Source organism: Hesperophylax consimilis, chromosome 31, assembly GCF_061612785.1.
Source record: "Hesperophylax consimilis isolate HC1 chromosome 31, BYU_Hcon_1.0, whole genome shotgun sequence".
Taxonomy (NCBI): Eukaryota; Metazoa; Arthropoda; class Insecta; order Trichoptera; family Limnephilidae; genus Hesperophylax; species Hesperophylax consimilis.
Window position 1 is genome coordinate 1911421 of NC_142866.1, and position 26552 is coordinate 1937972.

The following is a 26552-nucleotide window of genomic DNA, read 5'->3' on the forward strand; positions in this document are numbered from 1 at the left end:
TGATCGAGTAGTTTTCCGTTGCGGACGTCAACTAGCAAGTTGAATTTTGCCAAGAAGTCCACACCGATGATAGGCTTGGAGACATCAGCGATGACGAAACTCCAGGTGAAGTCACGTCTAAGCCCCAAATTGAGGGTAAGTGTCAGGTTTCCGTAAGTGGCGATGGTGCTTCCGTTCGCGGCTGCCAGCTCGTAAGATTGTTTAGGAGGTCGTCCTCGTACTAAGGTCCGTGGGTATACGCACAGGTCCGCGCCCGTGTCCACGAGGAATTGTGTGCGTGTTACCCGGTCTGTGACGAAAAGGCGACTTAATTTCGGTGGGCTGCAGGTACTGGTCGCCATCAGTTGTAGCCCTGGGCGTTTCCCTGTGCGTATTTACAGGGCTCCCGGCACCGTTGGGCATTAGCTCCGAACGTTGCGTGGTACCAGCATACGTCAGATGGTTGCGTACCCCTGGCACGACTGCGGCTACGGAAAAGTCGTGACCTAGAGCGGTTATCGCGGCGAACTGGGCTCATATCCCTGGGTTGACGATCCCTGACTTCGAGGGCGGCAATTTTCCCGCGCAGTTCGGCAATCGCATCCATTAAATTTGCCTCCGTGATCGCTCTTGGAGAGAAAACTTCGCTGGCAGAGGGCATTGTCGCAAGGTCGTCGATGGCATCGGCGAGGTTAGCCATTTTATCCAGCGGGGTGTCCTGTTGTGTGGCGAGGACCACCCGTGTGCTGTGAGGTAGTCGGCCCATCCACAGAGTCCTCAATACTTCGTCAGACACTGTGTTGCCGGCGAGGGTGCGCAGGTGCCGGAGGAACTGGGACGGCCGCCGATCTCCTCGTTCCTCGTGCTCCAGGAGTCTCCTCGTCTTCTGCTCTTGCGTGACACTGAGGCGTTTAATGAGCTCACTCTTGAGCAAAGCGTAGGCTCCGATATCCGGTGGTGCCACTATTATGTCTCGCACTTCCTGGGCGTAAGCTGGATCTAGGGCTCCCAGGACGAAACCGAACTTGGAGGCATCTACAGTCACCCTTGCCGCCTCGAAACTGCGCTCTACCATCGCGAACCACAGTTCCGGATCCGTTGGGCAAAAAGGCGGGATGCGAACCGCCACGCGATCCACTTCCGGCGCGGCGGTAGGTGCGGGCGTGGGTTTAGATGCGGCCGTGGCGGTCGGTTCGGGGGTGAGGGGATCTGTCGGCTCAGGCGGCACGCTGCCGCCTTGTTGCGTCATCTTTTTGCTGCACAAAATCACTCACTTAATCAATAAACAACTGATGTAAATGTTCGTCTGATACTCCTGACGCAGTGATCGTCTCTTTGGCACTCGGGAATGCGCCAGGAGGAAAGTTCAGATGATTACACTTCACTAGATCGCGTGTTCACTGTCGGAAGGTCACCAATGTGGGATTGAATGCCTATAGCGGGATCGTCGGGAGAAGGAATCAGAAGGTATTTGAAGGAAAACACAAATGATTGTCGATCGATTTATTTACGTCTCAGGAGAAGCTCTGAGCGCCAAGTTAAGTTAAGTAAACTGTTGACCGCGGGACGGGTACGTGGCTTCTGGCGGCGTGGTACGCTGCGCGTTCTCTCCTCCTGGCGGCGCTGTCGTCGCAGTCACGTGGTGGTTGGGGCCGTGTGCAAGACCTCCAGGGTTGTCACAGAAAGGTAGGGTTGCCCCCTACATATTACTTAATAGTTTTTAAAACTAAGTAATAAATTGATCGGAATATAAAATACGTAAGGATCATGTTTTTATGATTTAAAGATTTATTAACATAATAGTGCAGTGTCAATGAAAGTATCAAAAATAACTACATAGTATATTTGGCAACTATCCTAGTTATTATCTACTACTTTTCTCCTATCATAATAGCAAATTTAATTATGAATGTTTAAGAAATTTATTAAAAGTAGTTTAATAGGTTTCTATAAATCATATGATATCTACTTGCATTATTACTCATAGTCTTGCTATATATTCATACCATACATTTTATAATTATTGTTGTAAATCCATCACTGCATTAATCATAATGCGATAATGTATCAAGTGCTTTGGAAACAAACCAGAGCAGAGTAATTCATTGAAGCACTGTTACTTTTATTTAAACAAATACGCTAACTGTACCTTTCAGAACAGATATAAAGTTTTATTTTATATCTGCTCTTTCAAAGGTACAGTTTTGCTGAAACTGTTTCGTGTCCATATGAAAAAAAGAAAAAAAACTCAAATTTACAGTGTTTCATTTTATAATGTTCCATTGTAAAGTTACCGATATTGAAAAGATAAAATAATAATAATATGCTTACCTTTATTATTTTTATAAGCTATTTGCGTTTGAATTTGCAGCAATAATATAATATATACATGTACATATGGAGGGCTTAAAATCAAACAATATTATCTACAAAAAACATCCAAATCATTGAACATCGTTTTCCGCTCAAAACCATACCAATAATTCAAGGCCTTAAAATCAAGCTTAATTATTGGTATGTATTTTTGTAGATAACATTTTTTGACTTTAAACCCTTGAATTATTGGTATGATTTTTAGTGGATAAAAATGTTTAACTTTAAGGCCCAGAATGATATGCATTTTTTTTGTAGATAATGTTGTTTGATTTTAAGCCCTCGATAATATCAATGACATAAATGTGTAAAGTAAAATAAAGTAAAGTACTACATGAAAATTACACTACCGAGATTATTTAAAGTTTAATATGATAATTAAAACGACATCATTAATTTTAATATCGACATTAATGCATTCTAGATAAATTAAGCAATGTTATTTTCATGTGCATTCTTTATTAACTAATTAAATTATCTTGAGAGATACATTACAAATGCGGTAATTATTGCAACTAACACCTTATATGTGTACTACGCCATGTTTGTTAAATTTTTTCTTCATTATAAGCGTTTAAATTTCCGATTTTATGTCCGGGTTAAATCTTCCCCACGGGAAAAACTAAACCCTTCCACACACTTTTCCACAAATGATCATCTAGTCAATCAACATTATGCAAGTGCATTATATAAGCAAAATAAATACAAAACAATACAAGAACAACACGTCAACTCACCAGAGATCAAATGGGAAAATAATTCACCGACTCCAGATATTTTCATATCAGAGGGTTCGGCTCGGTAGAACTCCTAACAGGGCCTATAAATGCTACCTCAACATAAATATTTAAAAAATCTTTCGTTATCTTACATGTATTTAAAATGACTAATATTAATAATTACTAATGTAATAATATTAGTATGGCGTCGTTTTTGTGAGTGGCCTCATACCTAAAGGGCGGGCTACAGTGTTGTTGAATCTTTCATGATCGGCCATTTATTTGTGATTTGTTACTTTATTTGCAGTTTCTGAAAGGTTATGAGCCCCAAGGCAGCCTGAGCCCCCCTTACATTGACCTGACAGAGTGCCAGTACATGTGGCCGTACTGCACACAGCCCATTTATGTCGGGGGAATGCCAACCATTGTCAATGTCACCATCCTGAATGGCCTGGGAGTCGCAGGCAATGTTGTACGTAATTTTTATGATGGTGCATATTGTAGTTTTAGGTTATAATGTGGACTATAATTTTCCGCCATGACATAAGAAAAAAAATTCACCAAATAATGTATTTTATGTGGTATAAACATACATGTCGATTGTGGAGCTTTTGAAATGTGCCTATGCAATATGTTGTTTACTTTCATTAGCAGACAGTGATGTTACTTTCATTCTCTTATCCACTGGAACGCCAAGATATTTACGATAAAATGCGTTGAGCGCTGGAATTTTCAAAGTCTGGTTTTAAATTTAGACTGTTAATTGTCGTTTAAAGCCAATGAATTTACCTATATTTCGTAATTTATCTTAAGTTTGTAGGATTTATAAAAAAATAATTAAATTCACAAACGCGTGAAATTCATCTGATTGTTTTCAAAAATGGTTTACGGCCGCTGTTCCCAACTTTTTAATCGTTATCTAAGTTCAAATCTTTGTTTTTGCTCAGCCAAGCGATTTTTAAGCATTTTGTAGGGAACGTTCGATTTGCGTTGTTCCCAATCATTTTATCTTTGAAAATCTTAAGTAGCCCCACACACTACCGCAAATTACCATAGACAATAAAATGACATCAAATTAAAAACTTTCTATGTTAAATTAATATTAAAGAGTTAATTATTGTAGCTCTTATTAATACACATTACTTCTTTTAAATACCGTTATTCATAAACTGGTATTTCATATTTTTTTAAATAACATATATAATATATTAAAAATAAAGTGACAACTTGAACGTGATGCCACAATCGGGACTTCCCATTTGGTTTGACAGATCGACGTAAGTTTTTTCTCCGTGCGACAGCAAAACAAACCCAAACAAACCTTAAAATGGAAATCAAAGCAAAGCGTGCGAAGAACTTCACACAAAATGATAATGACAAATGCAACACAAAAAACTGAAAGGAACGCAACTGTCGAATGTCAGAGTGACATTTGATCATTGATTCGCGGTATTTTTTCACTCTGTCGACACTTTTTGTAACTAGTTTTTTCCTTAAATATTGCTTATGGCTAATCCAACTGTCCGGCTGGCTTAGACTGGGCGGCTTGCTTAAGCAATTATTGTGTGTTGGAATTACGTAGTGCAGTGGTGATTCGCTTAGAATTTGATTATTAGGATTGGGAACAGCGGCCGTTAGTATGTTACTTAAATCAGGATATTTTGTAAACATGTATTTAAAATTCAATAAAACTAAAAACAAGGTTTCAAAATATATATTTATAATAACATTATGCATAACTATTTTAATATAACAGTAAAAATTTATGTGCTTACGAAACTGGCAAAAATCGCTTGTTCGTTTTTCACTTGACAAATAATTTTTCGATTGTAATTTAACAGACTAAAAATTATCCTAGATTAATAAAAATTGTATCTTTTTCTTTGTTATGAATCACTCTAACTGAATTAATAATATAAAAAACACATGTCGTAATATTACACCTCTCATTTAACGATAATTTGGAACCGGCACCGAAAAATAAAACATTTTGACAGATGCAAATTAAAATTCACTTTCAGGTGTTATTTTTAATTTTTATACTTTGTTATAACTTTAATTAAGCAGAGAATTTAATAACGAATACAATGATGTACAATACACAAAAGAATTTGTGCAAAATAAACATTCATGGAAGTATTTATTGCAACAACAAAAATAGCTTGAAAATGAAACATCAAGAAATGACCATCGAACATTCTGGGCTATTTCCATAGATAACTAGGAAAAGATGGGAGACATCTTATAATAAACTGTGAAACTACTAACATAGACTAGTGATGTATCGAAAATTCGAATGCGCGGGACTGTCAAAATATTTGCTATAAATGTTTTAAATTACCTCTTCACTATGCCCACATTGTGGGCAGCAAAACCTTGCGAGTGTTAAATTGACCATAATGTTGGCATATAAGGTCCAGTGGTTAACTAATTTAAAATAAAATACATGACTAATAAAATATGACAATTAGTCTCTTGTGGGCCTTACCAATAAATGTGTTTTAAATTTTGCACAACTGGTTAACAAATGTTTACCATATGTAAATGTTTCTCAGTTGTGTTAAATTTCAAACACATTTATTAGTGAGGGGGGTGTTTACAATAATGACAGACAGGTAAGATTATGACGTAGACCTTGGCAATATAGACAATCTTACCAATAGTAATATGTTACCTAATGATTTCAGCTGAACGTCACCTGGTACCCTTACGTGGGCCAGCAGTTGCAGGTGAGCGTGTCACACGTGGACACGCTTTGGCCGTGGTCCGGCTGGCTGGCCGTCAGCATCACGGTGCACCACAGCGCGCGCCAGTTCGAGGGCGTGGTGCAAGGTCATCTCAACGTGTCTATCACAGGCGACTTCCTCAACACCACCCTCATGTTGCCCATACGGTATGTACAAGGTAGTCCCAGAAGTACCCGACCTAACAAAGAAAACACAAAGTCTCCATTTAGCTCAATACACTTTTCCCAGCGATGTTCAATACTTTCGATACCTGGGACGTTTTTATTTTATTTTGTGGACCTAAAAAATCCTGGACAGAACATTAGTGCGATTTTGTTTGGATGGCATTGAAGCCAAATCTAGGGTGAGAGGAAATTGCCTCTTAGCCATCTTGAATGACTAACATTTGAACTGATAAGTATTGAAAGTGGTGCATAATGAAGTATTGTTTTTTTTTTTATGTTTTCGCAGTTATAATGACTTATGATTTTTTTGGGGTATTTGATGAGACAAGCAATGGGATATGTCATTAAAGAATTTTAGTAGGTTTAGGCATTTTTTGGTACATCTTCCCCCTTACCCCGCGACTCAAATTGTTTTCGAATTGTTCCGTCCATGCGATCCACAGACTCGTAACTTGAACAACGGAAGTGCATCCGCCTGCACTATTTTTGGACAACTAAAGCGCCCGTGGAACCCGGAACTCTGTTTATAGGCAAAATGATGTTGAATATTTTAAAAATGATTTTTTTGCCTAATTAACTGTAAAATGTGGCAAGCATAATTAACTAAAGTGACAAATTTTTTATTTTTTTAAATGTAAAAATGGCTTAAGTGATACATATTGTTATTGATTTTTAAAAATACCTATTTAACTTCAAACTCAATATAATATTAAAACAAGCCAGGAAAAATTACTGTGAATTATATACTTTATTACTGTAGGGGACATGTACTTAAGTATGTCCATAGTCATTTCATGTCAAGGAAAAAAGGTTATCCTAAAACATGGAAGGTAAAAAAAGCTTACAAACAAATTCAACAAGATACTGGAAAGGAAGAGTGATGAACTAAGATGATTTAAGTCACACTTAAATAAAAAAGACAGAATTTGACGTCATTTAAGTTTATGGGAATTGGTAGTGAGACAATGCAAGATATGGATGTTGTTGTTGTAGTGTTTATTAAGAGTCAGGATAATACATTTATTGAGAGTCAGTTGCGGTGACGAGGAGATGATGTAGGACAGATGTTGAATACTCCGGTTGCTGCGATGATGTGGTGGTCAAGCGCGGGTCAGTGAGTCGACGCCGGGCGCTGGTGACCGGGACTCGATGAAGGTCAGGTACTGGCGAAGAACGTAGGTCTTCAGGCACTCCAGTGCTGACGAGACGGCCAAAGGTGCGGTGGACCTTGTAGGTGGTTGAACGGGCGCGGTGTGACCAGTGAGGAAGCTGCGTGTCCTCGTGGTGATCATGATGCGTGGAAGAAGCGCTGGTCAGAGACGCTGGGACCAGGGCGCTTGTAATCCAAGTAGCGCTTGCCAGGGACGACGATCCGGACAAGGCGCTAGGTTGATGTCCCGGTAGAGTCCATGATGGTACGGGCGAAGCCGGGTATATGTCCTTCGTGGAGGGGCGCGGGGCCCCCCAGTTGTCACTGGAACGATGTGGAATGAATGACTGACTGATGTACTCAAGTCCTCCACCGCTTATATAGCTGCCGATTTCTTTGATCTCGTCTGCCACGGGTTGGAGTAGCGTCTGGACTTCGAACCCGCAGAACTGCTGACTCGGTTTATTGTCTGGGCGTTTGCATCACCCTATATGCAAGTCAGCAGTCTACGTATGATGGTACCGATATTATTATTGAAGTCTCGAAAGAATAATTGCTGTCTCGGCTGTTTTAACACATGCCGTCTGGTTATGATTTTGATGACTCTAGGAGCGGTGACATAACCGCTACAAGTTGATGGAATCCTAAAATAGCAGCTAATTTATGGTGACTTAGGTGCCAAATAACAATTTTCAACTGGTAAACATACCAAACGCGCAGGCGCATTATCAGTCCGTCATTACTATCGCCATTGGTCGAAAGTGTCGTCACTTTTGAATAGTGCTAAACAGTTTGCGGGAAACAGGCGTTTGTGTATAAACTAATTACGAATAAAGTTAACATATTTTTAACTCTTTTTAAATAAATTTTAATATGGATTTAAACGAGAACTCTCTTAACTATATGACCAAGGCCAAGGATCTACTCTGTTCGCTGATAAAAATTATTAATGACCCCGGCAACAAATTTACGAAGGAGCAAATGGGTAAAATTACCCCGATAACAACGGATCTGTTAGGAACCACAGGATTGATGGCTGTTCGTATGGGAATGTTGGAAGGAGAATTGTCAACATTAAAAAGTGTAACGGATACTCAGTCTATTGTTACTAACCCGACAAATACTTCATCTTCAATAAATGATTTGCTCGCAGAGGCCGAGGAAAGAAAAACCCGGTCAAAGAACATTATTTTATTTAATGTTCCCGAAAGTATTTCAGAATCAACAACAACAATTATTAAAATGGACAGCGATAAAGTAGTTTCAGCGATTAGTGATATAAATAATGAATTAATACCGAGTGTGGTTAAGTCGTACAGACTTGGTGTAAAAAAGTCCAACAAAATTAGACCGATTAAGGTCGAATTCAATGACTCTGTCTCGGCTCGTGAGGTTTTGACCAGGAACGCAAAACTGAAAAACGGTATAAAGGCCAGTAACGACCAAACACCATTGCAGAGGACTCAACTTCTAGATTTACGCCAACAACTCGAGACGAGGAAGAACAACGGTGAAACCAATATAACTATCAAATATGTGAACTCTGTACCTAAAATTATTGAATGTGCGCCAAAAAACTGAAACAACAAAAAATAAAATGCTACTACCAAAATGTGAGAGGGATCCGCACTAAACTTCCCATGTTGCTGACTTCGGCGGCAACTATCAGCAGTGATATCTTCATTTTAACCGAAACATGGCTCGACTCAGGAATCAATTCCGCCGAATTAGGCTTCCCTAATTTCAACATCTACCGTATGGATAGGAATTCTAAAACAAGTGCCAAAACGAGAGGAGGTGGTGTAGCCATTGCTATCTCAAAAAATCTCAGTTCTTCAAAAATATCCACAAAAAACACATCCATCGAGCAACTATTTGTCAATGTGAACACTTCTAGAGGTAAAATAATAGTGGGATGTGCATACTTACCTCCGAATTCTGATGTCCAAAGCTACAGCAATCACTGCGACGAGGTTGAATCAATTTGTGCTAAATATCCTAATACTAAACTACTTCTAGTTGGTGATTACAATCTGCCACATTATGATTGGTGTAATATGAATTCTGTCAATTCTTGTTCTAATGTTAATATTCGTGTTATTAGAGATATGGCACTGTTCTTAGGTCTAACACAGTGTAATAATGTTCTTAATATAGGAGGTCGTACGTTGGATTTGGCACTGTCAAATGTGTCTGACATCTGTGTTGTGAGAAGTACCGAAATTCTATTACCTGTCGATGTTTACCATCCACCACTAGAAATATGCATGTCCAATCTTAAACCAATTCCTATCGTAAAAAAGGTAGTAGAAACTCGAAATTTCAAAAAAGCTGACTATGTTAAAATTTCAAATTTCCTTAAACAGACTGACTGGTCATTCTTTGATAGCGACGATGATATTAATGTACACCTTAAAAAATTTTACTTCATCGTTAATTCTGCAATTGAACAATTTGTTCCTTTAACGACTTACAGAGAAACTCTATACCCAAAATGGTTCTCAAAAGACCTGATAGACTTAATTTACCTCAAAAAATTATCTCATAAGAGATTCAAACAAAGTCGCCTGGCCATCGATTATACTGCGTTTCAAAAATTGAGGGCAGAGTGCAATAAGCTCTCCGCAAAATGTTACAAAAATTACATTAGTGATGTCGAAGGCTCTATCATGGACGACTCAAATTTCTTTTGGAAATATGTTAAATCCCAAAAAGAAAATGGTACTTACATACCTAGTAGTGTGTCATTCGATTCTAAATTATCCCAAAATCTTCAGGAAACTGTTAATCTTTTTGCTGATTTTTTTAGCGGCGTTTACATTAATGCAAGTGAAGACAGCAATATTTCGTGCTTTGATTTGGTTGAAACTCTTGATATATCTGACTGTAATGTAACCATAGACGATATTATATCTAAGCTGAAGAGTCTTGATTCCCGAAAATCCGCAGGACCTGATAATGTTCCGCCCAGGTTTTTAGTAAATTGTATGCATACATTGTCATATCCTATTCATAAGTTATTTACAAAGTCACTCTCATCAGGTGTATTCCCGGACCTTTGGAAGTTTAGTCTTTTAACGCCCATTTTCAAAAAAGGTAATAAGAGCGAAGTAACAAATTATAGGCCAATATGTATAATGTCTACTTTACCCAAACTTTTTGAAAGCCTAGTACTAGATAAGTTGATATCCCGAATCAATCGAACCATCTCTCCCCTTCAACATGGATTCATTAAAGGTAGATCTACTCTTACCAATTTGATATTGTACACGAATGATATTGTTAATGCCCTTAATGCATCACATCAAACTGATTCCATATATACTGACTTCAGTAAGGCATTTGATAAAGTAAACCACAAAATATTATTACGTAAACTAAAATTGTTGGGAATAAGAGGGAGCATGTTGGAATGGTTTAAGAGTTATCTATTAGGAAGGTACTTAGCAGTCAAGATAGATTCGTTTACTTCTTATACATTTGCTGCCTCGAGCGGAGTACCACAGGGATCTCACTTGGGCCCAATATTATTTTGTTTGTTTATCAATGATATTGTTAATATTTTTACTAATGTTAAAGTCCTGTTATTTGCCGACGATCTGAAGATATACAGAATAATCAAAGACGATGACGATCGCGCAATTTTGCAGTTGAACCTTAATAAACTATGTGCGTGGTGTTCTGTCAATGATTTGCAACTAAATTTAGGTAAATGCCAGATTATCAGTTTTTACAAAGGCAAAAATCCACTTAATTTTTCCTATTTTATGAATGGTGCTAATCTTCTTCGTGTATCACAGATTCGTGATCTTGGTGTTATATTCCACGAGAGTCTACAGTTTAACGAACACATCGATGAAATAACAAGCGATGCGATGAGAATACTAGGTTTTATTTTGAGAATGGGAGCAAATTTTAAAAGTATGTCAACATTAAAACATCTGTATTGCTCGTTAGTACGAAGCAAATTAGAATACAATTCCACCGTATGGTCACCGTACTACAAGGTCCATTCTCAATCATTAGAAAAGGTACAAAATAAATTCCTTCGGTACATTAATTTTAAAATGAAAATTCCAATCGAATTTATAAATTACAATAACTTGCTTGCTGAAACTAAACTTCTTAAATTATCTGATAGAAGAGTGTTAATTGATTTGCTATTTTTATTCAAAATTATTAAATCTTTAATTGACAGCCCTAATTTGTTGGAACTTATTTGCATTAATGTTCCTGCTAGGCATACTCGCAGTAAAGATACTTTTAAATTTAACAAGAACCTCAACACTAATTATTCTATTTTTTCACCAATTCCTAGAATTCACAACCTTGCGAATAAATACTGTGAACTTATAGATATGTTTGGTTTTGACAATTTTGTGTGCTTTAAAAGGCAACTTATTTCGATTCTATCGGCTAATAATTAACTTTTATAGCTTTAATAATTTTATTACATCTTCTCCCATTCGAAACCTTTCAAGTAAATTATATCCATTTTTGTTTGTTTTTTATTTGCTCTACTATACACTTATAATTGTATGCATATACCTACTAACTACTTTTTATACATAACACTATGTTCCATCTCAGATCTTATTATTTCTTATTCATGTCGATATTGCTAAATTCTATTAGTTTTTGCTTTTTACAGGTGCAACTCTTATTTTGTTATTTTTTTTTTTTTTTTTTTTTAAATCTCTGTTATAATGTTCTTTACCTCACGAGTAAGTTACACTCTAATTTATATTGGTTTATCGATTTGTTAAACTCACAATTAATACTGGGTTTAAACACACCCACTTACTTACTTTTTATGTTGAACTTTCTTTTACTTACTATTTCATGCTTGGGTATATTTTATATTGAATCCATCTTATTAGTGTTTTGCTAATTTGCACAAAATTTTATTATATGTGTTGCTTTCTTACAATTAACTCCATTTATCTTCTTATGTTCAATTATTGTAATCAATGTAAATGTATATTTTCATGTAAAAGCCCATTAGGGCGTAAATAAAATAATAAATAAAATAAAAGGACTCAGATCGCAATGAAACTAGGACCAATGGTCACAGAAAAAATACTGAGCTGGACTGTATATATAACTCATATTCACCCTGTGTGGCATTTTAGTCACTCTTTTCTTTCCAGCATCAATTTGTTCATACTTTTTTTTTTTTACTCAGAACCACACAGGAGGCCACCTCCCAAATTAATACCTACTTTGAGAATTTATTATTTACTATCTGTACCCCACCATGCGTTGCTGTGGTGTCTGTGCAGATAGAGAAACAATAGCACATGTTGCTTTTATATCCAACAAATGGCGCTGTTTTTCAAAAAAGCATGTTTGTCCAACAATCGAATGTAAAGTTGTGTCAAAATTTTGATTTTGATTTGAACATTTACATTTTTATTTGTATAGATAGATTGCCAAACTAATAATGGTCTAGTAGACAGTGGGGACTTTAAAACCCTGTGCACTGAAGATTTATGTTAGTATTTTTAAACTGTTACTTTACGGTTTCTCTTTATGTATATAATTTTTCTTCTACAATATTTTGATTAAATAAAAATAAAAAATTGTTCAGACCACTAATGTAATAAAACTTATCTATGTGTTTCAGAACCAAAGCAAATGTAAAACTAAGTAATAACAAGTGTAAACTTAATTAAAATGATTCCAAAAAGTGAATTTACAATTATTGAATTAAATATTTTGTTTTCAGAGCCAAGATTATTCCTCAGCCACCACGACACAGGCGGATCGTCTGGGACCAGTTTCATAGTCTTCGTTATCCTCCTGGATATTTCCCCAGGGATAATCTACGAGTGAAAAATGATCCCTTGGATTGGAACGCTGATCACATCCACACCAACTTCAAGGATCTCTACCAAAACCTTCGGAATGCTGGATACTATGTTGAAGTTCTAGGTAACTAATAACTATTTTTTTCTTCATTAAGTTGACCAATTAATGTTGCCAAATAAATTGTAAAGCAAAGGGAAAAAAAGATGTATGCATTTAACCGTCCTTAGCGTGAGTTTGTTGAACATGATTGAAATTTGAGATCCCCAAAGGTTTAGTAGAACTGCTATTATATATTTAATAATAACTTGAGCAACAAAAGCCACAACAAACTTGCATAAAGACATCCCATTTAGAGCTTACTCTTGACACAGAACAGCGTTATCCCCTCTCCGCATATACTCCGCATATACTCCATATACTCGTTACATGAAAAAATATCCGGTTGTCCGGCTTCACCTGTTAAGTCTGGCTTCACCCCTTCAGCGGTACTGATTGAAAAATTCTCACTGAGATGATGTTAAGAGTATATTGTTGCAAAATCTGTCGATACCTGCCTAGTAAGAAACATACTAACATCATTCTTAGAACTGATCTATGCCTGCACTAATCCTTTCTAAAGAGTGAACTGAACTTCTGTAATGCGTATATATTTGCGAACCTCCAATTATGGGATAGGAACGAAGCAACCGCAGGCGGGATATCGCGCCATTTGCTGTTGCTTCGTTCCTTTTCCATAATTCGGGGATCGGCTCGCGTTTCGTCTCACAAATATATTCTCGCCATAAGAAACATTGCACTAGGGCGGAGAACAAATACATTATTTATCTCCGTCGATGCGGTAGCAAATCCTACTCATATTGGAAGGATTATGGAAGCTGGTTCAGATAAGGACCTTAACTTTCCTAATACACAATCACCAGAAGTTACTTCTTTTTCAAATGAGAATACTAAATGGCGGAAACAAAGGCATTGTGTGCCTTCCATGCATACTTTTTACAAGTTCTTCCCAATACGAATTATTCATGTTGAGGTGGATTTGTCTTCACTGATAAGTATTTTCTTCATCAAAAACAAGTAAGACAAAAAATATAATATACCCTGTCCAAAAATATATCAGACTATAATAAGTTTATGGGAGCAGTTGATCGTTTTAACCAACTAACATCGTCTTTTTATAATGTTGAAATTGGGTCAGCATGTTGGTGATAATGAATCTTCCATTTTAATTAATATATTTTGTGTAAGGAAATATTGAAGCAATTGGAAACAAAAACTATTAGGTACCTACACAACTTAATTTCTGAAACAAGTTGGCTGTTCAGCTAATACTATCATTAACATCATAAAAAAAGGGTTGGTCGAATTCTACAACTTTGCCTGACAATATCAATTCAAATTATTTTCCTTAAAAAAGTACACTTTGTAGATGTGGTTATTGCACTTCTACTCTGAAAGTGGTACGAAGCTCAGTAGCTTATCGGCCCCTTAGGGTCAAAAAAACGTATCTCATTTTTCTCTACTTTACAGGAGAGCAAGAAAACATAGTTCTCAATTAATCAGTGTTGTATACTTTTAAACAAACGAAACATATTAATAATTTCTTCTCATTTAGTTAAAGGATGGTATTTTGTGCTTCTGAACCATCTTTTAAATATAAAATAGTAATTCATTTTACCATCCGTAACTCAGAATCGATAAAAAACTGAGTTACGTTTTTTTGACTCTAAGGGGCCGTTATGACAATTGCAAAGTAGCCCATAGCATTCAGTTTTAAATGCTTTATCATTTATTTGGTCAAAAAAAGAAACCAATAAGGCCTTAGAACTGTTTATTATCATAAGGAACTTGTATAAAATTCATAAAGTAACTATTCTTGTAACATAAATAAATAAAAATATGTATTTAAAAAAAAAACAATTATTATAAAACAAAAGACCAGATGCGATCGCCATCGCATTTATGGACACCGATCAGATAACTGACCGTTGGGAAATCGATGAATGCAAAAAGGCCATTCATTTTCGAATACATAAATAAAACTATTAACGACATAAGTCTAAAGAATAAAGTTGTCCAATATAGGATAAATAAAAACTTTTACATAATATGGATGACAACGTATAAACAAACCCATTATTTCCAGGGTCTCCTCTTACTTGTTTGGATGCCAGCCAATATGGCACATTGCTATTGGTTGACCCAGAGGAAGAATATTTCCCTGAAGAAATCGCCAAGATCAAAAGGGATGTGGACAGTGGTCTATCAGTTGTTGTGTTCGCCGATTGGTACAATACCACAGTCATGAGGAAAGTCCGATTCTACGATGAGAATACCCGTCAGTGGTGAGTGTTTTATTTATTTTAGTTTATAGATTTAATTTTATAATTATTTATTAGTCTTACTAAATTTATAATAAAGAAAGTCTGGATATATTTTTTTTCTTCTTCGGTGTCAAATTATGAATTCAACAACAACACAATTCAACAATCTAAAGACAGCCAACATATGACTATTGGTCGTAACAATCTTCAAATATGTAAGATAAACTTTATTTAAAAAAAAAAAATTATTTAGCCCGCCATGCTAGGGAAGTTCCAGTGTTATGGCGGGTGAAGTTTATAGAATAAATTAATATATTATAGTAATTGTATTACATACACAATTCAGATTAATTTATTACTTTGTTGGTGTGAAAATATTATATTTATAAATACATATATATTTTCTTATAAGATTTTTCCAAGGGAATGGAAAAAAAATATTTGCCAATTATAATTCTATATTATGTGGGTTTCACTGTATATTTATCATCACAGCGCTATGTCGTAGGGTTGGATTTAGCCTCCTTCACAATTATTATTTACTGGCTGTGATCCCTCACCATATTAATGTTTATCCAAAATATTAATTCTTTTTAAATTGGTTTTAATCTTGTTTCAGGTGGATGCCAGAAACTGGGGGTGCAAATGTACCTGCATTGAATGAGCTTTTGAGCGTGTTCCAAATTGCACTGGGAGATCGTGTATTCCACGGTAACTTCCAGTGGGGTGACCATTCCATGTATTACGCCAGCGGGACACACATACATACCTTCCCCTTCGATGGTCTTCTGCTCACAGCGCCGCTCATGGACCAAGGAACTCAGCTCCTTGCAGCCGAGGCTAAGGACACAAAGGCTGCTGAAGAAGTCATCAATGTTCCCATCCTGGGCCTTCTCCAAACGAAGGGACACACCTACGGCAGCAATCTGGAGAATGTTACCGTGTTCAACAATCAGAGTTTGAATATTATGAAGACTGCTGGCAGAGTTGTGATCTACGGAGATTCCAACTGTTTGGATAGTAGCCACATAGAAAAGGCATGCTTTTGGATGCTCGATGCAATATTGGGTTACACCTCGACAGGTCATCTCCCTAAATTGTTTCTTGATCATAATATTCCTCACCGAGAAGTCAACATCATTCCTTCAGGTACTTATTGAATATTGTTTATCTGTAAAAATCACAGAAAAACATTTATATTTTTTACTATGTGTCATGAATGTCTGTGACGTCCAGAATAATAATTTAAGGCGGTGTTTTTTTTTTTGGACGTTCTTTTCGAAATGATTTTTAGGATTTATTTATGTATATAAAAACCATTTGAAATTTTGACTCATATTTACGAGGGGACACAAAAGAAACTAAACTGATGTTGCGGGGGGCTTAATTTTTGCAGTACCTTTACAGCTCCTTTCCTCAGTCAGTATTCTAGGCACTGCGCTGTAGAAGTTATCCCTTTGGCTGGTGTGAATATTTTGGTGATGGTCGTTTTGTGTGCTTGTCATTATTGCGATGGCTTTTTTTCTTTTAAAACACAAAAAATATTTTTTGTTTACTTTGGTGCTAGTAGGAGATTTTCAAATATTGTCAGGTTATTCGTAACCTGGGTATGTTTGTCTTTCTTAAAAAAAAAAGAAAAGGAAAAGAATGAATATTTGTACCACCTTTACAGGGCTTACAATTTTTTCATACTCTCTCCCCATCCAATATTTTTATTCGCACAATTTTGGTGAAACCGCCGTGGAGTACATGTGCTGTACACTTAGCATTATGGCATCTCTTTACATGAATCTCTTGAATACTCTTTACCATTTCAAAGCGGAACTGTAAACATGACATCTGAACATTTTTGTCAGTCCCAGAATTTTTTATTTTCACTATTTAATTTCTGTTAACAATAATTTTTTTTTATTATTTGTATTATTTTAGATCTACCTCAGCGTATGGAAGGCAACCAACTGCACAAATACTCTAAAGTTTTAGAAAACACCCTGGGTCTGGTGACACAACCCCTCCCCGCCTGCCCAACTCTCGACATCATCAAAGGCCAGCTTTTGAACAATACTCCTTCCCTCACAGCTTCACTTTATAGACAGCATCACCTATTGCAGCAAAAAGAATCCTTTAAAGGTAAGTTGGAATCTACATTTCCTTTTTTTTTGTTTAAATGCATTTAAGATTTTCACTGTTTTCTTATCTGTTGGTTTTTTGGGTTGTTAATTACTTAACCTGTTACATGTTGATTATATTAAATACGAACTGTTGAGCAAACGTACTTTCACGTGCAAAATCCCCAATTGTTCCCGTGTGTTATACTTGTTCTCTTACATTACTTCATTTTATTCCTTTGCCAAAAAAAATCTAGTTGGTATCTACATTTCCTTTTTTTTTTTTAAATTGCATTTAAGATGTTCACTTTTTTTCTTATCTGTTGGTTTTTTGGGTTGTTAATTACTTAACCTGTTACATGTTGATTACATCAAATACGAACTGTTGAGCAAACATATTTTCACGTGCAAAATTCCCAATTGTTCCCGTGTGTTATACTTGTTCTCTTACATTACTTCATAAAAAAAACCTAGGTAAAATAATCTTTCTGTGTATTAATTACAATAATTATAATTTTCAATTTATAATTCACACAAATTACCATGTACAATGTGACCATAGCACGGGGTACCCAGTAAGGACACAATCTTTAAAAAAAAAAAAAATTAACGATGATATTAAGAAAAAGGATATGTTTGTTGCTATTGGTTACAAGAATTTGAAATAGTTCAAAACGATATTGAGGAACAATTACTGGTGTTAAACAGTCAGAATTAGGAATCATTGCGAATTATGTTGATGAAATCCGTAATTTCAAATGTTTACAAAAAGAGTCATATTATAATACGATCGATGGATCCGACAACTCAACGTTAATTTGAATCCAAATTTCCTGGTGAAGAGTTTAACCCCTCCGACTTTTCGCGAACTTGAAGCTAAAATGTCTTTATCGAAATGTCAATTTCACGAAAACGTTGTGTTATTACCGCCTCACAATCAAAGCTCTATAAATGAAACATTACTGAACGGAGCCGAATAGTAAAAACTGTTTTAGAAAGGTTACAAAATAGGCTTTCAAATTGTTGTATCATAAATAAATATTAACATTTGTAAATATTTAAATTTAGAATGGAAACATGAAAAAATTGTAAAAATGACTCACCTGTAATGTTTTATGTAAAAACGATACTAAAATCACGGATAATGTAAAAAAAAAACACTTATTTCATCGTACAAATGTACAATAAACAATTCTGTCACTTCACTTTTTGACCATTTCATACAAAATATATTTTTAAAAAAATAATTAAACTTGCGAGGCGGGTCGGCACGTCAAACGGCTTTCTTGGCGTCGTTTTACGATTTGGCGGGTAAAATTTGCTTCCACTGAGTAGGTCTTTTTACGGGTTTCTATGGATAACTTTGAATAGAGATGTGAAGCTTCATTCAATACGAATATTCTACTTTTTGTTTTAGGGATGTCACTAGAAGAATAACGGAGTTATGACGATTTTTGTGGAAACACACGCGTTGACGTGTAAACACGCTTATTGTACTTGACTGCTATCGTTATTTTATCGTGTATATCTGCTTACGTTGCTGACCGGTTAAAGGGTTGGATTCAATTTTCGAGTTTATACAAAATCAATCAAAATTATTACAAATACATAAACATTCCTTTTCATTAGAATATTTTCAATAAAACTCTCACTTTTCATCTTGTTGATACATTTTTTTTATGACTTATTAAAGAGTCACTTTTTTTACACACAAAAATATAACTTTATTCAATATTTTTAACATCGTTTTCATAGGTATTTATCATGCATTTCTGGAAAACTTTACGATTCATATATTCCTAAGGCATTTATATAATATTTGTTAATTTATTGTAAAATTGAATAATTTTTTATCAATTTTGAACACGTCTTGGAATAACCACAAAAATTTCAGCTAATTTTTAACACTTCTTTGCGCCTAAACCCATAATAAATAAATTGATATTTAGAACAGATTCAATAATAAATTTATTACACCTTAGGCCAATCTCATCTACAATACGGTCTTATCGGATGGGGAAGTTCATGTGATTCCATTCTAAAAGCAGTCCCCACAGACAAAAGACAATTTTGAAAATTTTACTTAGAGTCCCAATCAGAACCCCTACAGGCTATGTTTTTAATTCCCTGAATATTTTAATTTATGCATTTCAAAACCCCTGATAACTTTACAACATACATTTCAATAAATTTTCAATATTTCTCTATAAAACAATTTAATATCGTCCCTCTTGCAATAAAAACCATTAAAAAAATAACCGAATTCAAAAGAAGTATGTATTAAGATATGGATTATGGACACGGGAAGGAAGAATATAGATAAAATGTTGCAACCTAACAAAGATTAACGTTGTTTTGTTTTTCTTCTGTATTTTACAACTATACATTTTACTTGTGTAATGTTATGTTTTTCTTCCATTATTTCACTTTATAATTTTTCTCTTCTATGTTTTGAACGTTTACAAAAATTACTTTAAAAAAAATTGACATGCTAAAAAAACTTGTCCAAATATACAATTTATAATTCACAGAACTTACCAAGTTCAATGTGACCTTAGAACTGAGTACCCCAGTAAGGTCACATTCTTATCAACAAATGTAAAAAAAAAAAAAAAAAATTATGAAAGTAAGAAAAAGGATGCGTTTCTTGCTAGATGTGAAAAGATAAAAGTTTGGTTACAAGAATTTAAAATAGTTCAAACGAGATTGATGATTCGTGCACTAGTGATAAAGCTACCCACTTTTAATAGTGTAGTTAAAAGTTGGTGCTCATTTCATTCCTTATTTAAGGAGATGCACTACGTAGTAATGCAAAATCATGTGTTTTTGGTTTGAAAATTTGGTCACCTAGAAATGTTTCAGATGCTTTAAATAAATACCGCGAGTATAATATATCTTGGCCTTTGAAATAATCGAGTACTTTTTACATAAGTCTTTTTGTAAGCCCAGAAAAAATAATTTATAAGGCCTATGAAAACTGCTTTAAAGTTTAAAATTTTCTACTTACAAACTCATTTTCGGCTATGGTTTTATTGTATAATGTGGCAAATTAAGTTATTTATAAAATTATTGGAAAACATTTAAATATTTATGCCTGAACATCCACAAAATAAAATAAAAGGCACCTTTTGGCCATGTTTTTTTCTTGCCTAAATCAAAACAGCTGGATGGTGTTAAGCGGGAATTTAACCCTTATCGCCATCTAGGTAAGGAGTGTTGTTGATGGCGGCTCGATTCAAAATATTACATGACGTAGTGCATTGCCTTAAAATTCTTATATATGACAGCAATGCAAATACATACTAATATAGAAAAGTACCATTATCTTTTGTCAGTAATTACAGGGCCAGCACTGGGATTTATATATATGTATTGACATAGCCTGGAATATTCTGGTAAATCAATATCAAGATTCTAGAATTCTTTTCATGCTTTATGTTGATGAAATTTTTTATTTCAAATGTCATATTATAATACGATTGATGGATCTGACAACTAAATGTCGATTTGAATCGAAATTGCGCGGTGAAGAGATTCCAGGGTTGGATTCTATTTTCGAGTTTCTAAGAAATCAATCGCATATTTTAGAAATGTCATCTCCAAAAGAGAAAAAAGGTTTTATTTAAAACATTGTTATCTGCCTATAAGGATAATAACATTCACTGTCCGTTATGTCGAAGTTATAAATGTGCATCTTTTACATCTTTATGTCCCCATAAAGGAGGGACAAAATTAAAAATTAAAACTATTGTTTAAATTGTTGGAAATAGCAGCATGTAAAAGATTTTGTATCAAAATTTACATGCCAGGTTTGTAATAAAAAACACCATTCAATGTTGCATATTGCCGCCGAACCATCGGGCGAAAACAAACACAATATTTCAGGTGCAACCCTGTCAGCAACAATGGTTCCGCGGCAATAAATAAATATATCAATTATATACCTATATGCGCTGTCGTGGATTGTGGGAGCCAAGTCTCTTTGATTACGGAAAGATGTGCTAAGTGTCTGGGTTTGTCAATTAAAGCACTGGTTTAGGTAATTGAAGTATAAATTCTTGTCATAGTATAACAAAATGTTTTGTAAAACCTCAAAATAAAAACAGGTCTATTCTTCAAAGTTGAACTGTTTTAATTACAGAAATAACTTCTGATCATCCGTCATATGATTTACCATTGAGTGTGATGTCAAAAGTTAATAATTTAAAATTAGCTGATGAATCATATTACATGTCGGGCAAAATATAGCTTTTGTTAAAAAAATAGTCATTTCAAACATCTTCATCTTTGTTTGTGAAAACAAATTCTTTAAGCAATACTCTTAGAAATTTTTGGGAAATTGAAGAAACACCTTCAATTGTGACGAATAATCCGGGAGACAAATTAGCCGAAACAATTTACGCTTCAAATCACTATTCTGAAATGATGGTAGGTATGTTGTCCCATTGTTAACAAAATCTGAAATTATGCCTTCTCAAAATTCGTTCAAACTAGCTGAATTGCGACTGAACAAAGTTCGTTTTAAAAGGTATCCCATGTTAGCAAGTAATTTATACAAGAATATGAGTGTCTGGGACACATGGCACGGGTGCCTCAGAATTTAGATGCTTTCTACTATCTGTAAAATTTGTCGAACAGATAGAAAATGTTTTTCTATTTACAGATTTGACTATTGTACAAGCGTAGCTAAAAAAGCTGCCCCATTTATTGAAAACATTTGTCGCTAATTGGGTTGTACAAATACCTGGAATATTTGGAAGCATGTTGTCTCGGGGAAAATTCTGCTGTTTCTGGTTCAAGAGGGCTTTTCCCAGCAGATTATTTCACACCCTTTGTGGTTTACGGTACCACAATGGCTTTGTCAACCAATAGCACTCTGGCCGTGTTCAGCTGTGTCCAATCAATCTGTCAAAGAAATACCGGAAATCAAAACATGCAACCTTAAAACGTTTGTATCATCTCTAGTACCTAATTCTTCATTTTATAAATTGCAATACGTTATCGCTTGGATAATGCATCACGTAAATAATTCTCATAAATGTTCTGGTTTGGGTAATACAAACTCGAAATTATTTTGTCATTATTAAAATATACACAAATAAATATACTACACATTCATCATCATTGGCAATTTTAGTGAGAACAGAATATATTGCACAGTGTCTTGGCGGCCGGGCAGAAAGGGCTGATGAGTGACGAAGCTGGCGGAACGAAGAGTCATTCCATGCAAGAACGTCGTCCCGTCTTGCTAAGCTAGAGTCAGTTTTACCCCCCTAGGCGTGCGAAAAGATGTTTCACATCAAATAATGTTACTGTAGCAGATCAAAATAGATTTGTGTCTCCATCGTCTAAGCGTACATGAAAAATCACAACAATAGAGAAGTTTCACCATTATAAGATCCTCGAATGTAGGATGGTTCATATTAACCTCGCTCAAAAGTACGTAAACTTATTTAAGCGTACAATTCTTGAATAATGAGTAAAGCCATAGCTGTCCAGATGCAGAACGGCTGCGTTAATGTAAAATGGCTGCCCTCGTGGCTAGGTGTTCAGAATACTTTTCTGTATCACTAAGTTTAACGAATTATTACTTAATATTTTCTCATCACGTTGGTTTGAAAAGCAATTTTATTTAAAAGTAAAATTGAATCGGGTATAAGTTTTTGAAATGTTCCATCACATTAGTATTATATTTTTTGGTTTGTCGTAGCAAAGGAATACCATGTTCAAGTTTTGCCATCATAACAATTAAAGAAAAAATATAACTTGGCGAACTTAATATAGTTTTGGTAAAAAGGGTTCGTTTTGACAAGATTTGATTTAGCATGTGACCTGCCTAAACGCTACTGACCACTATCATCCAGCACATGATGTACGTCAAACGAACACAAAAGTATTAGTAAAGGATCTCATAATTGTGAAATTACTCTACTAAGAAATTGATTGTGTTAAGATTTTGTGACAAGTACATACGACACCAAAAGCAGTCAACACCTAAGACAAGTTTAATCTCAAAAGTTTTTACACCTTTTGCGTTAGGAAAAACATTGACTGAAAAACGTTAACAAAACTTGCCATCAAAACAATAAACTTATAAAATCGAACCCTCAACAAGTTCCTGATAAAATGATAAAAGTTAATTAATTTACTAAACCAAAAAAAATCTGTAACAAGATGAAATGAAATATTGGTTTTTGTAAAATATATATAGTTTATGTCGCTACATTCGGAAAACTAACTATTGAAACATAAGCTATCCAGGACAAATATCTTAGGGCCATTTCTTATATATTTCGATGTTAATATCTACTTAGCTGATAGAGCAAAACTACTTGATAGTACATGAATCTCAGGCAGCAGTTTGAAGATAATTCGACAACATTGGTAAGAAACACACATTAGATAGACTAATTCAAAACTCCACAGTTGCAAAGTTTTCCTGAAGAGAATCTTGACGGGCGGTTGAGTGATGATTACGTAGCATTATAATGAGCAAAGCAGGTGTTGGACCGTCTGTGGGAGGGAAATATATACATAATAATCCATCCAGATGAAAACAATCAAACAGTAGATAGTGTACCTATGCTACTAGAATATTCGAGAATGTTCGCCCATGCAAAAAGCATCTTAGCTAGAACTCTCTAGATACGATACTAGCAAGCGCCGGAAGATTATTGACGCACCGGGCGCCTATAAAACGGGTCGCATCGAGACGTGGTCAGTAATTCTATAATCAGCAGTTACAAGTAACCAAACTGCGAACGCTGCGAGCGCCGGCTGCCTACTGAGCGGCCGCTATGGCCGGCAAACGCCGCGCCCGCTTTCAACCTCACCGCGCCGCTACAGACAACGGACCTACTCACCTACGCCCGGCTCTGCACGGATTTTATAGGAGAGGCTATGGATTATCATGGACTCCCTCGGGATTACATCAGCGCCCTGGCCCCAGATATCTTCCCTAGCCTGCGTTCCTCATGCACCTAGACTCTGCGACACCTTTGCCGGTCTGCGCCTCGGCCCCGGGACATTGTCGCCGGCCTGCATCTCCCGTGCATCTGCTGACCAGGTCAATCATACCTTCGGCTATCCTGTTGCACACTGGAGTACCCAGAAGACTCCATGTTATCCCCAGTGCTGAACATATCCTCAAGTCCGGACTCCACCAACGCGGTGTCGAGCCACCGATTTTATCGCCTTGACCACTCTACCGCCGTCATCGCCACATCGCCACATACACCTGGTGTCATCGTCATCGGTCCGGAGTCATCTCACAACTTGTTTTTGACACCTTTTGCATTAGGAAAAACACTTGACTGAAAAGCGTTAACAAAACTTGCCATCAAAACAAGAAACTTATAAAATCAAAACCACAACAATTTCCTGATAAAATGATTAAAGTCAATTAATTTACTAAACCAAAAAAAGTCTGTAAAAGATGAAATGAAATATTGGTTTATATATATTGTCTGTTTAAATATAGTATAAATATATTGATGTATATATAGATTAATTTTAATCTATAGTCTCCTTGCCAAATCCCCAAAGTGGTGACCCCGACGTGATCTGAAGGTTATCCACTGCTTACCGCCCTGGTATAAGTAACAGATGGTTACTCCTTCAGGGCTCCCACAAGGGACTAATTTTTTTTTTTGTTTAAATGACTACATTTATTATAAAAATGATCTAGACCCCAATGTCCCTGCATAGTGGTTAGGCTGCAGGATGCCTACAATATACACAAAAACACAATTAGCAGTATTATACTATGTACAGGTATAGTGAAAATAAAATAAACGTAAAAATAATAATGGACGAAATAGCTGCTTAAAGACTACGCCATCTGTAGAGAAAACAAAAACAAGAATTAAAATGAAAAAGAAAACAGATTACATACATTCATGTTTACATTGTAAGAATATACATTTGAACATATATAAATTTTACCAGAGAGTATTACACCCATCCACTGGCAGTCCCATCGAGAATGTGCATGGCGATCGGTCTGTCCGTACACAAAGAACAACTACACGCCCCTCTGCCGGATTACCTGATTATGCCCTGAAGAAAAAGTATGTGCGAAGGTTGGGGCGGTGCCCGAAGACCCTAGGAACTAAGTGAGCGTGGCCTCAAGCCCGCACATGGCGGTGTGGGAGGCGCTTTCGACTCCGTATGAACACTTGTCCGGTGTGGGATGCGTCTGATTAGGCAGGGACGAGGTCTATTTCACACCCAAAAAGGGTTGTAAAAAGGCAAAGATAATTAAAAACTCAAATAAAACTAATTTAAATTTAAAGCAAGCCATATACAATCATTTCATTATGACGGATTGTGCGATGGTGTCATCACTACCATCGCTCATGGGGTCAGTGTCGCATAGAATCCTGCTGAAATAAAAGCAATCATAACAATCAAAATAAAAACAGATACCGTGAAGAGAAGAACAGCATTAGCAAACAAAAATTAAAAATAAAACAACAAGAAAAAAAATCAAATATATAATGCATTGGTGAATGCAAACATTAATAAAAAACAAAAACAGACATCATAGCGAAGGTAATATAAGAGCAAGAAAAGAATTAACCAAGGGAACCAGAAGCAGTCACACATGGCACCTTAAACTATGAATGATTTTAATCTAATCAGCGACTCAAAGATCAGACCATCCCTCTACCGAAACTTGGGTTCACCTTGTTCGAAACGAGATCGGCATTCTATACCGGTCTTGTGATGACGTTTAGACCATTCAACATTTCTTCTCTTGCATCCGTCAAAATCTCACAATGCCACAGAATGTGCTTGGCAGTCTGGTCAGTATTGCCACATGCGCAATTTGGATGGGGGGACAGGATGGGGGGACAAGGGGGACAGGGACCCGCTGCCTGCTGAGCGGCCGCTATGGCCGGCCCGTGCGCCCCTTCCCGCTTCCAGCCTCATGACGCCGCTACAGGCCACGGACCTACTCACCTATACCCGGCTCTGCACATACTTTATAGGATAGGATATATATATATATCATGGGCTTTTCTGGATTACATCAGCGCCCTGGCCACGAATATCATCCCTGGCCTGCGTTCCTCATGCGCCTAGACCCTGCGACAAATTCGCCGGTCTGTGCATCTGCCTCCACCAACGCGGTGTCGAGCCACCGATTTTATCGCCTCGACCATTCTACCGCCGTCA

General features: G+C 36.1%; 1 protein-coding gene across 1 annotated transcript in view; it reads left to right on the forward strand.

The window, feature by feature from the left end:
- The window catches only part of S1P (membrane-bound transcription factor site-1 protease), a 55674-nt gene that overhangs the window by 20972 nt on the left and 8150 nt on the right, over positions 1 to 26552 (forward strand). Inside the window, exons 9-14 of the mRNA XM_089649906.1 lie at positions 3379 to 3543; positions 5759 to 5964; positions 12861 to 13066; positions 15087 to 15285; positions 15884 to 16413; positions 17194 to 17394. Of these exons, the coding sequence (XP_089506032.1) occupies positions 3379 to 3543; positions 5759 to 5964; positions 12861 to 13066; positions 15087 to 15285; positions 15884 to 16413; positions 17194 to 17394 (1507 nt within the window). The remainder of the gene's footprint in view (positions 1 to 3378; positions 3544 to 5758; positions 5965 to 12860; positions 13067 to 15086; positions 15286 to 15883; positions 16414 to 17193; positions 17395 to 26552) is intronic.